This window comes from Macrobrachium rosenbergii, chromosome 16, assembly GCF_040412425.1.
Source record: "Macrobrachium rosenbergii isolate ZJJX-2024 chromosome 16, ASM4041242v1, whole genome shotgun sequence".
Classification (NCBI taxonomy): domain Eukaryota; kingdom Metazoa; phylum Arthropoda; class Malacostraca; order Decapoda; family Palaemonidae; genus Macrobrachium; species Macrobrachium rosenbergii.
Window position 1 is genome coordinate 13816226 of NC_089756.1, and position 17213 is coordinate 13833438.

The 17213-nt window shown below is 36.0% G+C and overlaps 2 protein-coding genes across 6 annotated transcripts in view; one reads left to right on the top strand and one right to left on the bottom strand.

Moving 5' to 3' along the window:
• LOC136847486 (uncharacterized) overlaps positions 1 to 1883 on the top strand; it is a 72852-nt gene extending 70969 nt beyond the window's left edge. The window contains exon 12 of the mRNA XM_067119229.1: positions 1496 to 1883. Coding sequence (XP_066975330.1) covers positions 1496 to 1649 — 154 coding nt within the window. The 3' untranslated portion in view covers positions 1650 to 1883. The remainder of the gene's footprint in view (positions 1 to 1495) is intronic.
• Positions 1 to 17213, bottom strand: part of LOC136847102 (AH receptor-interacting protein-like) — a 756409-nt gene that overhangs the window by 170910 nt on the left and 568286 nt on the right. The window lies entirely within an intron of this gene.

A 17213-nucleotide genomic window follows, 5' to 3' on the forward strand; every position in this document is an offset into this window, starting at 1 on the left:
ATATATATATATATATATATATAGTTGTGAAATATTTTCTGTTAAAACAGAATTCTATCAAATATAAGGGAGCCCATAGAAATGCCAAAATATGGAAAATAAAGGCTATATTTCAGAGACCAAACTGTCTCTCTCCTCAGGCAAATAGTGAATGAGAAAAAGTTACACAAAAGCGGTATTTATATCAGAAGATCCATTTGTCAGCTGTTAGGTCACTCCAGTTGACAGTTTCTCTTTAATCTTCTTAATCGATGGTTGGAGGAAGATTTTTATCTAGAATATCTGCATCCCACGCACCTCTTGAAAGATTCATGGTGTTTCTTTGTTTAATCAAAACTGATTCCACCATGTGGCTTTTGAACCGACAATTACTGCTATAAATTATACGAGACATATTCTAGTTTATTTTCTGTGGATATGGTTATTTATGTGGTTAAAAATAGCTGAGCTCTGTTGTCCTACCTAATTGAATGTGTAAGCTGTATTAATCTTTGGGAGAGTGATTTGCCTGTGAAGCCGATATAAGATTGGTCACAGTCAAGGTAAGGGATTTCGTAAACTCCTGTGTCTTTGGGGACTGGTTTTTGTTGGATGTTAATCAGGGATTTGGCTAAGGTATTTGGGTAGGTAAAAGCAATAGGGTTAGAGTTTCCAAGACGTAGACACAGACACTTGGGAATCTAACCCTTCTGCTTTTGCCTTAGCCAAATCCCTGATTAACGTCTAACAAAAACCAGTCTCCAAAGACACAGGAGTTTACGAAATCCCTTGCCTTGACCCTGGCTAATCTTATATTGGCTTCACAGGCAAATCACTCCCCCAAAGATTTCTACAGAATAAACGTTCAGTTGGGTACAGACAACAGAACTCTGCTATTTTTAACCACATAAATGATCACAACCACGGAATAAACTGGAATATGTCTCATATAATTTACAGCAGAAAATGTCGGTTCAAAAGCCAGATGGTGGAATCAGCTTTGACTAAAAAACGAAACGCCATGAATTTTTCAAGAGGTGGTGGCATTCAGATATTACAGATAAAACCTTCCTCCAACCAGCGATTAAGAAGATTAAAGAGAAACTGTTTAATGGAGTGACTTAATTGCTGACAGATGGATCTTCTGATATAAATACCACTTTATTTTCCAAAATTTGGCGTTTCTATGGGCTCCCTTATATTTGATATATAAATATATGTATATGTGTGGGTGTTTATATATATATAAATATAGAAATAATCAACACACAATCACGTGTGGAACAGAAATAAACTTCTGACTCACGTCGGGATCGAACCCAGGTCTTTCAGGTGGAAGGCAAGGGCGCTATCCACTTAGCCATAAAAGACCTGGGTTCGATCCTGACGTGAGTCAGAAATTTATATATATATATATATATATATATATATATATATATATATATATATATATATATATATATATATATATATATATATATATATATATATATAAACTCTCTACCTACTTTTCCAGCCCCAGTCGAAGACACGTGAACGAGGAAAGACTGGCAGAATATACACAAGCAGAATTGCAAGGCAAGAACTCGAGAGATTGCGAGCAGTACTATGAAGCGTGTCCTTACTCTTTCTTCGTACCGGCAGCGTCAGGAAACGAAACAATGTTCTAAGAAAATCCGAAAGTTTCTTTCCCGTATTGTACGGGACCCAGTCAGGGCTTGAAATGTTTTCTTATTTAGGAAATTATAATGCCTTTTTTATTACCCTCTCTTGGATGTTGACATTTCATCCGATTACTTATTTCTGTCTGTCTGTGTGTACTGTACTTCATTTTATATCTTAAGATAATTATTCTTTAGTAAAGAAAAATATAGATGCAAATGATAAACTGATGATTCAGCCAACCCAGGTTTTCATCAAATTAAATAAATCAAAGTCTATAAAACAGGTACTTTTCACTAAATCAATGACAACGTGACAATTCTGTAAATGTTTATCACGTCTCACAGAAAAGAATAACACTGTAGTACTGCAATCGAAATTTAACCGATTGTTTATGTGTATATATATATGTGTGTACACACATATATATATATATATATATATATATATATATATATATATATATATATATATATATATATATATATATATATATATATATATATATATATATATATATGTTGTATGGAAAAAACCATACAGCTTTGATTTGCACCTATCTTCGAAAAAATTGCAGGCGATTGGCAGCCCAACTGTAACGGCCTTCGAGATCTCTCTCTCTCTCTCTCTCTCTCTCTGACTCCTGTTCATAATTCTAATGTGTGGAAATCAAAGCCTATCCTACGAAAAATAGTTTATTCTCTGAAGCTAACTTATAACAAGTTAAAAACTTAGTAAATAAGGAAAATGCTAAAAGCACCAAAAAGAATGTAAATGATAAATGAATATCTTCCCCAACAGATCATCTTAGCGAACACCAAAATTATAAATGGGATTCTTCCCCATTTCACTCCCTACCCCATAGTCTCCATTGTAATTTTGTCCTTAGTCACAGTTCCTTCATAATGACCACTTCCCGTAATGGCTACGATACATTCATGTCTGTGCATGTGCATGACTATCCCAGCCTACCCATGGCTCCACTGAAACATCTGCCAAGGAAGAAATACCCCTCATTAACAACAAAATCAAAAAGGTATTGATACTATCACAACACCATGAACACATGTCAAAGCACTAATAAGAATGACATAAAAGATAAATCATTAAAACGATAATCATGTCTCTGTTAACACTTGTAAAAGGTTAGTAATTTCCAAAGTCCAATACTCACACTTTCAGCAAAAAGGGAATCCCAATTCCGGAGCATTCCAATGCGTCTAACTGCTCTGACTTTTCACAAAGGAATGAATAACTCTTCACAAGAGCCCTTCGCACTTAGCAAATTCCACAACGCATAAACTAATAAAAACTTCCATTTAACACGCCCTGAAATCCGATTAAAACCGGACCCAAGGCTTCTAGAAAATTCTATCTAGAACAGGAACGGAAAGCTCTGCCTGGACACGTGTTGATGATGTTCTAAATCCAAAGGTCAGTGCTGAATTATGAGATGTCCAGGTCATATTCTTCTACCTGCGAGATTTTCTAAACATTGCAAGAGATCGTGTGTCGTGAGCATGTACACAAATTCCTATTTACACCAGTGCACGCACACACACACACACACACACACACATATATATATATATATATATATATATATATATATACATACATACAGTATACATATAAATAGTGGTCTCTCAAATGAAATGCCAGGGCGCTGTCAACTGACCTACACAGTACCCTGGTTTTTCATTTGTGAGATTGGTGTTCGATCCCGATGTGAATCAGAAATTTATTTCTGTGAAACACGTGCTCATGTGTTCATCAGTTTCATATATATATATATATATATATATATATATATATATATATATATATATATATATATATATATATATATATATATATACATATACATATCAGGAAAGCAAGCTAAGTAAAGGGAGACATGATCTTAACTCCCAGCTCCCCGAATATTGCTTCTCACATTTCCGAGAAGTACAGGAAATAGCTTTGTAATAAAGTGCATGAAGTGATTTGAAGAACCCTGTGGGGTTGGGAGGGGGAAAGCGGGAAGGGAGTGGGGAAAGATCCACATGGAATACGGTATTCCCGAAAATACATTCAGAGATGTTCCTAACGATCTCAACAACGCACTTAACAAACAGCAACAAAACATGTATAAGGAATGCTGGCAGTTAGGATTCTCTCTCCCTCTCTCTCTCTCTCTCTGTAGATTAGATAGTAAGTCTGTGAGCACAGCATTAAACAGCTTCTGAAGTTTCCTATTGGAGAAGTTATATTTTCTTTTCTTAATGCTCTCACTTGCCACGGATAATAACGATGTAAATGGCTGAAGATTTATGTATCATAGCGATACTGCAACAAAACTATCGTAGCCTTTGTTTAGTAGATGGCAGAAAATACTAGAATGCACTTGAAACGTTCGTATTTTTTTTTTAGGTAAAATTGACTGATTAATGGCTACTAAAACTGGCGTTACAACATCTGGATTATTAACGTCGTAACAAAATGAAACAGGAAACTAAAAAATAAATTAATAAAATAAATAAGAGTTGAGAGGAAATACCGGAATGGACTTCATTGTTCGTGGTGTCATAACTCTTAAGGAATGGTCTAGAGATGAAAATGAATACGGGACACGTATAGTGTATGTATGTATTTATAAATCTTATATGTAAAAATGAAAGTTTGTATGTTTGTGCGCTATAGATTTCCGAACTGCTTGACGGATCTGGGCATCAATTGAAACAACTTCGATAATAGGATAGGTTCAAACCCGTACCCACTTCCCCTTCCCCTTCCCTTTGTAAATTACGTGGTAAATAAACTCAATGGATTTATCATACCTCATTTCATGTACCCGAGACCATAGAAATATATTATTGAAAATGCTTTTCAGCCACCACAGTAATACCGCGATAAAATGGACAGTCACCAGAGTAATATCTGGATAAAAGGAACAGTCACCACAGTAATACCTGGCTAAAAGGGACAGTTACCACCTGGATAAAATCGACAGACTGCACAGTAATATCTGGATAAAAGGGAGAGTCACCATAGTAATACCTGGATAAAAGCGACAGTCACCACAGTAATACCTCGATGAAAGGGACAGACAGCATAGTGATATCTGGATAAAATGGACAATCACCACTGTAATATCATGATAAAAGGAACAGTCACCACAGTAATACCTGGATAAAAGGGACAGACAGCACAGTAATATTTGGATAAAATGGGTAGTCACCAGAGTAATATCTGGATAAGTATAACTTAGTTTAACCAGACCACTGAGCTGATTAACAGCTCTCCTAGGGCTGGCCCGAAGGATTAGATTTATTTTGCGTGGCTAAGAACCAACTGTTACCTAGCAACGGGACCTACAGCTTATTGTGGAATCCGAACCACGTTATACCTAGAAATGAATTTCTATCACCAGAAATAAATTCCTCTAATTCTTCATTGGGCGGCTGGAGAATCGAACACAGCCCCAGGAGAGTGCTAGCCAATTACGATATTGACCCATCCAATGAGGAACTGATAAAATGGACAGTCACCACAGTAATATCTGGATAAAAGGGACAGTCACCAAAGTAATATCTGGATAAAAAGGGACAGTCACTACAGTAATACCTGGATAAAAGGGACAGACAGAACAGTAATACCTGGTTAAAGGGGAGAGACAGCACAGTAATACCTGGTTAAGGGGGACAGTCACCACAGTAATACCTGGCTAAAAGGACAGTTACTACAGTAATACCTGGCTAAAAGGACAGTTACTACAGTAATACCTGGTTAAAAGGGACAGACAGAACAGTAATACCTGGTTAAAGGGGAGAGTCAGCACAGTAATACCTGGTTAAGGGGGACAGTCACCACAGTAATACCTGGCTAAAAGGACAGTTACTACAGTAATACCTGGCTAAAAGGGACAGACAGAACAGTAATACCTGGTTAAAGGGGAGAGTCAGCACAGTAATACCTGGTTAAGGGGGACAGTCACCACAGTAATACCTGGCTAAAAGGACAGTTACTACAGTAATACCTGGCTAAAAGGGACAGACAGAACAGTAATACCTGGTTAAAGGGGGAGAGTCAGCACAGTAATACCTGGTTAAGGGGACAGTCACCACAGTAATACCTGGCTAAAAGGACAGTTACTACAGTAATACCTGGTTAAAAGGGACAGACAGAACAGTAATACCTGGTTAAAGGGGAGAGTCAGCACAGTAATACCTGGTTAAGGGGGACAGTCACCACAGTAATACCTGGCTAAAAGGACAGTTACTACAGTAATACCTGGATAAAAGGGACAGACAACACAGTAACACCAGGTTAAAGGGGACACACAGCATAGTACTACCTAGATAAAAGGGACAATCACCACAGTAATTTCTGGATAAAAGGAACAGTCACCGCAGCAATAACTGTCAGTTCACCCACGACTGTTCGAAGGGTGAACGCATGAAAATAGTAGAAATGTCAGTCAGACTGACAACACAAACCCTTCCTCCTTCCCTCCCCTCACTATCCCTTTCCCTTTTCCCTCCCCTTACACTTAAACTGTTATTCAGTTTTCCCGGGCAGCGCCAGGTTGGTCCGGTAGTATATTTATAAATAAACGTATATGTACATTATATATATACATATATATATATATATATATATATATATATATATATATATATATATATATATATATATATATATATATATATATATATATATATATAACTGATATAAATACTCAAGTTTATAATGAACCGATAATAAAACATAATGGAATATGGAACATAATAATACCACTGCACTATACCACCTACTGCTCGTAGTTTACAGAACCTGGCCAACCCCTCGTCCGGACTTGATGTGATATTGTCGAAAAGGTATTGGGTGATCGTTGTTTATATCAGGATTAACAGCGTACGAAGTCAGCAGCCTCTGACCAAAATAATGACAATCTCGAGCATGATGTCTCTGGCTGCTTTTGGTCGAAGTTAAGACAAAGAAAAGGCATCTGTTAGTATTGACTTTATCAGAGTGAAGAACAAGGGATCTCTCTTAACCCAGAGTTTTACCTTGGGAGACACATCTGATTCGGATTAACACTGGTAGGCCTACTGGATCAGCCCAATGGTAATAAAAAGACGTATGGAGGGTTATTCACATTCTTTAGCTCAGCAGTAACTGGAGATTAACGGGGCGTCACGCATCTGAGGTCGTTACAGAGAGAGAGAGAGAGAGAGAGAGAGAGAGAGAGAGAGAGAGAGAGAGAGAGAGAGAGAGAGAGAGAGAATGTCTGTGCGCGTGGACAAACATATGCCATGGCGACCCTTCTATCCTTGTGTTCCAGGTTTTCTGTTATGGAAAGCTTCCACGCAGCCAGACCACGTCACAAAGATGCGCAGTATCACCGGAACGGACTAACCCGGTATACTCTGTTAATCCTAGTTGATATCAGGTGTTTACGTAGTACATGTGAAGCAAAGAGAGTTGATAAATTTTGGAGGCATAACAAAGGTATTGAAAGACATACAGCACTGGAGAAAAGAGTTCCATGAGGTGGTTGGGTCACTTGGAGAGAGTAAAGCACAAGAGACTGAACTTCTACGAGAAGGGAGGAAGGAGGGGGAGCCCTTCCTCCCCCCCAAAATAGTGCCAAGTAATTGTGGTGGCAGAAGTGTTGGAATTGACAGTCTTTATTATCCTGGAAGCAAGAGGTGAGTGGCGTTGTCTTGTGGGTGGGGAGGAAGGGAAAGTGGGGGGAGTTGGGGACAGTGCTGATGATGCAATTCTGTGTAGGTACCAGAAGCACCAGATGTTGTGGAAGTTTCCTGTATGAGGGTTTCATCTCTGATTCAGTAGTGGTGTTCAGTTTTTATCTATCTATCTATCTATCAATCTATCTATCTATCTATCTATCCGTCAATATATCTATATGATATATATATATATATATATATATATATATATATATATATATATATATATGTACGTATGTATTTATATACATATTCCAGTAGAATGTTTGCCTAAATAGCAGTCACATCCTATTATGGTTAACACTGTATTGCAATGTGTGTGTACATATATTTACACACATATATATACATACATATATATACATACACACACATATATACTGTATATATATATACAGTATATATATATATATATATATACATTGTAATAAAATGTTAACCATAATAGGATGTGACTACTATTTGATGAACATTCTATTGGAATATATATATATATATATATATATATATATATATATATATATATATATATATATATATATATAAAACGTATGTATATGTATATATATAGTATGTGTATATATATATATATATATAAACGTATGTATATGTGTATATATATATATATATATATATATATATATATATATATATATATATATATATATATATATACATACATACACACGCGCACACACACACACACACAGTATTATAATAGCCTTGAGGTGAGGATTTTTCTTGTTTCCTTATACTAGTCTCCCTTCTGGTGTTAACTTAAACGTAAAACTCATAAACTCAAGAAGATCCAGCTAATGCATTAGTGTTTATGGCTCTCCTTTTTTAAAGCTAAGGGCAGAAGCGATGAGACTATATAGGAAAATTGAGAAGATTTTTAATATGTAAGTTAATGCAACGTATCTTAATTCTGAACTACACGTATATACAGTACGTAAAAGGATACCCTCGGAATATACATGTTTACGTACTTACATACACACACACAAACACAGACCCACCCACACACACACACACACACACACACACACATATATATATATATATATATATATATATATATATAAACAGACACACACATATATGTATATATATACATACATACATACATATATAACGTAATATTTCAACAATATCTGCTATCAGGAATGAAAATCGCAAAAAAACAGAAATTAATATGAAGCGGCTCTGGCGTATATATTCAAGGTCCATTTTAAATCGACATAGTTAAATGTCACAGATGCATTTTAATAATTGGCAAAATGAATGGGAGGCCCAACAGACGTTCTATTTTTTACTGCCAGCCTTCTCTTAAATTTCTTAATGAGATTTACCGCCGAAAGCCAAAATAACTTCAGGGCAACACCAGGTCTGCATTTGGACAGATTTTTTAAAATATAATTAAGACAGGCGGTAGGCAGAGATAGGTAAAGCTCTGGTCTGGGTGATCTCATCGGGGTCTCAGTGAGTGTTTGTGTACGTTCGTAGAACTTTGTGTTTTTTGTCAAAATGATGCAAAAATAGTGAGATTATTGGCTAGATATCAGGTATTCATGCACCTTTAGAGAGAGAGAGAGAGAGAGATTCACGTCAATGTTAAGCCGTACAAAAGAAACCGCTTCAAATATGGCTATTCTGAAATCGCACCTGTATTCACAGCCTTGAAACCGTTTTAGACGTCTTTATTGGTACAAAAGTGGAACAAGCTTCTATTTAGATCACTGTGCGGGAGGGATGAATCAGTCAGATGGCTGGAACTATAAATAGTAAATTAAATTACGTCAGAATACAGAGGGATGAATACTTCAGCCCAAAAGAGGCACTGAGATTAATCTGGCATATTTTCTTTTAATGCTGATGATGAAGAAGATGAAAATGATGATGATCGTTACCCATAATGCATTTCGCTCACTGTTCTTTGTCAAGTAGGTGGCACCTCCTCCAGAGGGCATTTCTGACTTAATCTGAGGTGTTCGCTGTCGCAAATGTATCTTTAGAGTAAATTTAAATTTTCAAGTCATAGACCATTTGAGAACCAACAAAGCGTGCAAGGTACATTACAGTCTCCTGACACATGGATCATTATCAAGTTTTGCTTGAGTTCTTACTGAGTATGGCACATATAAAATGAAAATACAGTTTGCAGTATTGCAATTTGCTGACGAATACCCACTTATACAAAATGGAATCTGTACTCATTAATTAATTTATTTGTTTTTCGGTAAATACCAGTCTGAGTGTGGCGCAGACAACTTTCCGTCACCACATTTAAATTTAGCAATATTTCTCTTTGGTCGATCTGTGTAAAGTTAGCTTTCACGCTACGGTACTTATTTTAGTGTAATTTTAAAGTTGAATAGTTTTAATTTACTGCAGAATGATCAAAATAGAGCAAAGTAACAAAACAAAAGGGCAAAATGATGACATGAAGCTGGCCAAGAACAAAAATTCCTGCAAACTGTGCTGAAAGCAAATATTCGCAAAAATAATGTATTTATGATTCTCTTACACCATTCAAAAATATGATGACTAGCTGCCTAATGCTATATATTTACTGCTTATGAAAACATATGTAAAATAATAATCTTATCATTCTCTATAGAGAACCTGCTTTAATAGATTTCTCTAATAGGTCAGTGTAAATTTAGTTTTATGCAAGGCAACGACGAGCTGAAGTTATAGGAAAACATTAACACCAAGCAAAACTGATAAAATGTCTTTCAAAAGATATATAGCTCACCGCTATTTATGGCAGCCATTTATTACCAATATTTATGAAGGTATGGGGACACTATATGTAGAAATTAAGAATCAGTTTCAATTACTAAACAGGTGATAATTAGCGTCATTTATCACACTATAATTGTCATCATTTATAGCACGGAGCCAAGACAAAGGACCATTTTTCCTTTACTAATGTTTTATCTAAATTATTTATTAACATACGATGCGCTACATTATGATGTGTACAAAACAACTTTAGGAACAGGATGCACCAGATATTGATATGTACAAAACAACTTTAAGCACAGGATGCACAAGATACTGATATGTACAAAACAACTTTAAGCACAGGATGCACAAGATACTGATATGTACAAAACAACTTTAAGCACATGATAACTAATGATGTGTACAAAACAACTTTAAGCACAGGATGCACTAGATAATGATGTGTACAAATAAACTTTAAGCACAGGATGCACTAGATAATGATGTGTAAAAAACAACTTTAAGCACAGGATGCACTAATGATGTACACAAAATACTTTAAGCACAGGATGTACTAGACAATGATATGTACAAAACAACTTTAAGCACAGGATGCACTAATGATGTGTACAAACAACTTTAAGCACAGGATGCACTAGATAATGATGTGTACAAAACAACTTTAAGCACAGGATGCACTACATAATGATGTGTACAAAACAAATTTAAGCACAGGATGTACTAGATAATGATGTGTACAAAACAAATTTAAGCACAGGATGCACTAGATAATGATATGTACAAAACAACTTTAAGCACGGGATGCACAAGATAATAATGTGTACAAAACAATTTTAAGCACAGGATGCACTAGATAATTATGTGTACAAAACAACTTTAAGCAAAGGATGCACTAATGATGTGTACATAAACAACTTTAAACACAGGATTCCACTAGATAATGACGTGTACAAAACAAATTTAAGCACAGGATGCACCAGATAATAGTGTGTAAAAAAAAATTTTAAGTATAGGAAGCACTAAATAATGATGCGTACAAAACAACTTTAAGCACAGGATGCACTAGATAATGATGTGTACAAAAAAACTTTAAGCAAAGGATGCACAAATGAAGTTTACAAAACAACTTTATCAAAGGATGCACAAATGAAGTTTACAAAACAACTTTATCAAAGGATGCACAAGATAATGATGTGTACAAAACAATTTTAAGCACAGGATGCGTTAGATAATGATGTGTACAAAACAATTTTAAGTAGAGGATGCACTAGATAATGATATGTAAAAAAAAAAACTTTCAGCACAGGATGCACCAGATAATGATGTGTAGAAAACAATTTTAAGTAGAGGATGCACTGGATAAAATATGTGTACAAAACAATTTTAAGCACAGGATGCACTAGATAATGATATGTACAAAACAACTTTAAGCACAGGGTGCACCAGATAATGATGTGTAGAAAACAATTTTAAGTAGAGGATGCACTGGATAAAATATGTGTATAAAACAATTTTAAGTACAGGATGCACTAGATAATGATATGTACAAAACAATTTTAAGCACAGGATGCACCAGACAATGATATGTACAATACAACTTTAAGTACAAGATGCAGTAGATAATTATGTGTACAAAACAACTTTAAGCACAGGATGCACTAAATAATGATGTGCACAAAACAATTTTAAGTACAGGATGCGCTAGATAATGATGTGTACAAAACACGTATAAGCACAGGATGCACTAGATAATGAGGTGTACAAAACAGCTTTAAGCAAAGGATGCACCAGATAATGACTTATACAAAACAATTTTAAGCACAGGATGCAATAGATAATGCTGTGTACACAACAACTTTAAGCACAGGATGCACTTGATAATGATATGTAAAAAACAACTTTAAGCACAGGATGCACGATATGTAAAAAACAACTTTAAGCAAAGGACGCACTAGATAATGATGCACACAAAACAAATTTAGGCACAGGATGCACTAGATAATTATGAGTACAAAACAATTTTAAGTACAGGATGCACTAGATAATGATATGCACAAAGCAACTTTAGGAACAGGATGCACCAGATAATGATATGTACAAACAACTTTAAGCACAGGATGCACCAGATAATGATAGGATGCACCAGATAATGATATGTTCAAAACAACTTTAAGCAAAGAATGCACCAGATAATGGTATGTACAAACAACTTTAAGCACAGGATGCACTAGATAATGATAGGATGCACCAGATAGTGACATGTTCACAACAACTTTAAGCAACGAATGCACCAGATAATGATACATACAAACAATTTTAAGAATAGGATGCACTGGATAATGATATGTACAAAAAATCTTTAAGCACAAGATGCGCTAGATAATGATGTGTAAAAAACAACTTTAAGCACAGGATGCACTAATGATGTACACAAAACAACTTGAAGCACAAGATGTACTAGACAATCATATGTACAAAACAACTTTAAGCACAATGCACTAATGATGTGTACAAAACAACTTTAAGCACAGGATGCACTAGATAATTATGTGTACAAAACAACTTTAAGCACAAGATGCACTAATGATGTGTACAAAGCAACTTTTAGCACAGGATGCAACAGATAATAATATGTACAAAACAATTTTAAGTAGAGGATGCGCTAGATAATGATGTCTACAAAACAATTTTAAGTACATGATGCACCAGATAATGAGGCGTACAAAACAACTTTAGGAACAGGATGCACCAGATAATGATTTGTAAAAAAACAATTTTAAGCACAGATTGCACTAGATAATGATATGTACAAAACAACTTTAAGCACAAGATGCGCCAGATAATTATATGTACAAAACACCTTTAAGCACAGGATGCATTAATGATGTGTAAAAAATAACTTTAAGCACAGGATGCACTAGATAATGTGTACAAAACAATTTTAATACAGGATGTGCTAGATAATGATGTGTACAAAGCAATTTTAAGGAAAGGATGCACCAGATAATGATCTGTACAAAACAATTTTAAGCATAGGATGCACTGGATAATAAGTACAAAACAAATTTGAGCACAAGATGCACTAAATAATGATATGTACAAAACAATTTTAGTACAAGATGCGCTAGATAATTATGTGTACAAAACAATTTTAAGTACAGGATGCACTAAATAATGAAGTGCACAAAACAATTTTAAGTACAGGATGCACTAGATAATGATGTGTACAAAACAATTTTAAGCACAGAATGCACTAGATAGTGATGTGTACAAAAACAACTTTAAGCACAGGATGTACTAGTTAATGATGTGTACAAAACAACTTTAATCATAGGATGCACTAATGATGTGTGAAAAACAGCTTTAAGCACAGGATGCACTAGATAATGATGTGTACAAAACAATTTTAAGCACAGGATACGCTAGATAATGATATGTACAAAAGAACTTTAAGCACAGGATGCACCAGATAATGATGTGTACAAAACTATTTTAATCATAGCATGCACTAGTAAATGTGTACAAAACAACTTTAAGCAAAGGATGCACTAATGATGTGTACAAAACAACTTTAGGCACAGGATGCACCAGATAATGAGATGTACAAAACAACTTTAAGCACACGAAGCGCTAGATAATGATATGTACAAAACAACTTTAAGCACAGGATGCACCAGATAATGATGTGTACAAAACTATTTTAATCATAGCATGCACTAGTAAATGTGTACAAAACAACTTTAAGCAAAGGATGCACTAATGATGTGTACAAAACAACTTTCAGCACAGGATGCACCAGATAATAATGTGTACAAAACAACTTTAAGCACAGGATGCTCTAGATAATGATGTGTGCGAAACAACTTTAATCACAGGATGCACTAATGATGTGTACAAAAAAACCTTAAGCACAGGATGCTCTAGATAATTATGTGTACAAAACAACTTTAAGCAAAGGATGCACTAATGATGTGCACAGAAACAACTTTAAGCACAGGATGCACCGGATAATGATGTGTACGAAACAGCTGAAAATGATTTAAATTTTGACGTAATTCTTGATGTCACAGGCACACTAAGTAGCCTTATTAAACACAATCTTTTATATCAGGTCCGAGAACGTTAGTTTTAGCTTAGTAATAAACCTCTGCCTTGGTGTTATATCAAAGAAGAAGCCTGGAGACCAATACGGTAAACAGAGAGTAACTAAGAGTCATGCTACGGTAAGAATGGAATAAAATAGTACATGGAATTTAGGCTGAAAGAGAAATTGAACGTATAAAGGTTTGAAAGGTGGAATATGAGGGAAACCTCGCAGTTGCGCTGTGAATCAATTGTTAGGAGAGGGGGAAAGCAAGGTGGAAGAAAGAGATTATGAACGGAGACACAGTAAAAGGGATGGAGGAAGGGGGTTGCAGCTACGGGCCGAAGGGACGCTGCAAAGAACCTTAAGTAATGCCTACAGTGTACCGTATGACATACACTGGAGGCACTACCCAACCCATTTACGGGGCATGCTACTGGTAAAAATGCAGAAGAAAGGAGAATATGGAAAACTTTTGCTGGCAATCTGACTAGTGTTCTTATTGATCCTACTAGTAATGTATACTGTTTTATTATCGGTTAGCCGATTAGTGTGATTTTTATGGGCTTCTTATCAATTTATCATACAGAATATAGTCACCATCTACAGGCACTGCCTATGCTTTTGTTGCGACAGAAAAACCATCTGTAGGGACAGAGGATGAGTTTACAGAGGTAGGCTGTTACGTAAGTAGACGAAACCTTTCAATGTATGCTTTCAACATGTATTCAAGTACAAGACAAAAGAGAGAGAGAGAGAGAGAGAGAGAGAGAGAGAGAGAGAGAGAGAGAGAGAGAGAGAGAGAGAGGAGTACCAGCTAGTCCCCCTATAAGTCATGAGCAAGGTCGGAGGGATGACGATTCATGTCGTATCTAAACTTCTGAAATAATACGAAGTCCGGTGTGGTTTTCGTTATCTAATCTGCCTCAATGAGATCTAGGAGCATATTAATATTAATCACCTACTTCTCGTACATTAGCTCCGTGAGTGATAACTGATTTGCCAAAGAGAAGCATCTTGCGAACCTCAATGAGCGGTTTGATTATTTCGTCAGTCCCGTTTGCCCACCCGCTGATTAAAATCGCAACTTGGTATATGAACACCCCGGACTCGAAATGCTCATTAAGGAATGCAATTGACAGTTGGATAACGTGAATTGTTGTTATAATTTAGCATAAAAGACATCACGATTGGCCGTTACAGATGGCGAATAAAGAAGAATTTCTGAGGTGAAAAATTGTTTTTATTAAGAAGGGCTTAGGTCGAAAAGTACATCTTTTAGTTTTCTGTAAAAGAAAACTATTCAGATGGCTTTGCCTGTCCGTCCGCACTTTTTCTGTCTGCCCTCAGATCTTAAAAGCTGCTGAGGCTGGAGGGTTGCAAATTGGTGTTGATCATCCCGCCTCCAATCATCAAACACACCAAATTGCGGCCCTCTAGCCTCAGTAGTTTTTATTGTATTTAAGGTTAAAGTTAGCCATGATCGATCGTCTGGCACCGCAATAACACAGGCCACCACGGCCGGCTGAGTTTCATGGGCCGTGGCTGAGGGTTTCATACAGCATTATACGCTGTAAAGAAAACTCGATTGCGCCTAAGAAACTTCGGCGCATTTTTAACTTGTTTATTTCTGTGGCTAGAATACGCAGAATAGTATTTTGAATGTATTTGATACCTTCTTGTATTTAAAATATGAATATGATATTACTAAACTTGAAACCTACATGTGATACAGTATCCCAGGCAAATCTCGTTCTCATAACATTTTATTAGTTTAATTGTATTTTAGTTAATTTACACTTTATGAACGTATGTCGCACAAGCGAATGGGTGACAGTAAATCAACACTGCATACTGAAGTTCATTGAGAAATATAGCAGCAAAAACAACAACAACAAATACTAAAACTAGTAATAATAAATAAATAAATAAATAAATAAATAAATAAATAAATAAATAAATGAATAAATAATCTTGGTCGACCAAAGGTGCCACATCAGATAAAATCATATCAGCTTCTGCCATCCCTTTTAAATCTCACCGGATCAGTTACCCCTAATTCTGACGTTATCTCGGCCTCCATTAATCAGATATTTCGGAGGCTACCAGTCACCCCTCCCCTCCCTCCACCCCCACCCCTCCCACCGGGACCACGTGACGATCACTATCACGACAGAGGGAGAAAAGAAAAGAAAAGAAAAGAAAAGAAAAACAAAATATCGGAGTCCCCTCAAGCCCTTCCTGACTTCCACAAAACGCCATTTCTCTCACCCAAATGCACGGGAGGACCACCTTCAGATGTCGGCGCGTATTTCAACCAACCCCGTCTTTCGGGGAACTTGTAAAGAAAACATTTGAATTTCCGCGATAATCTGTTTATATCCAGAGCTAATTAATGCGACCCCTTAATCTCACGGAGGTCTTGGTTAAATGCCAGTCTTCTCATTAACAGCCGATCTTTATCTGCGCGATGCTTCGCAGGTAGATGCTATTAATAATGTTTGGTTCGCATTTTGAAGTCTCTTTCCTAGATTATGATAAAAAAAAAGAATCCTAGCTGTCTTGGAATTACTATGTTTATTGAAGCGATCTGGCACGTGTTACCCTCATCAGGTATTACTTCTTTTTATAAGTTTATCTTAGTTTTGGGCAAATTAGCTCTTAGGATTAATGCCCGTCGGAAAAACGGAAATATTTTTGTAACTTTTTTGTTATAAAAATATTTCAAGGTATCGCTCTGTATAAACATGTTTCCCCTTATGTCTACAGCCGGCCAATTTTTAAGAGGAGCGTTTATCGCTTCCCCCTGGATCAGATGGTATTCCTTTTACTTCGCACGTCTTATTCCTCTAACAATGGTAAATCGTTGTGCCCTAATTGTTGTTCGCTTAAGAAGGCACGAAATCCTTGCTTCATTTTAATTTATAATTCATTCAGCTAAAGTGTCGATAAAGTGATGCGTGAAATCAGAACTATATTCCATATGATAGCGACCACATTTG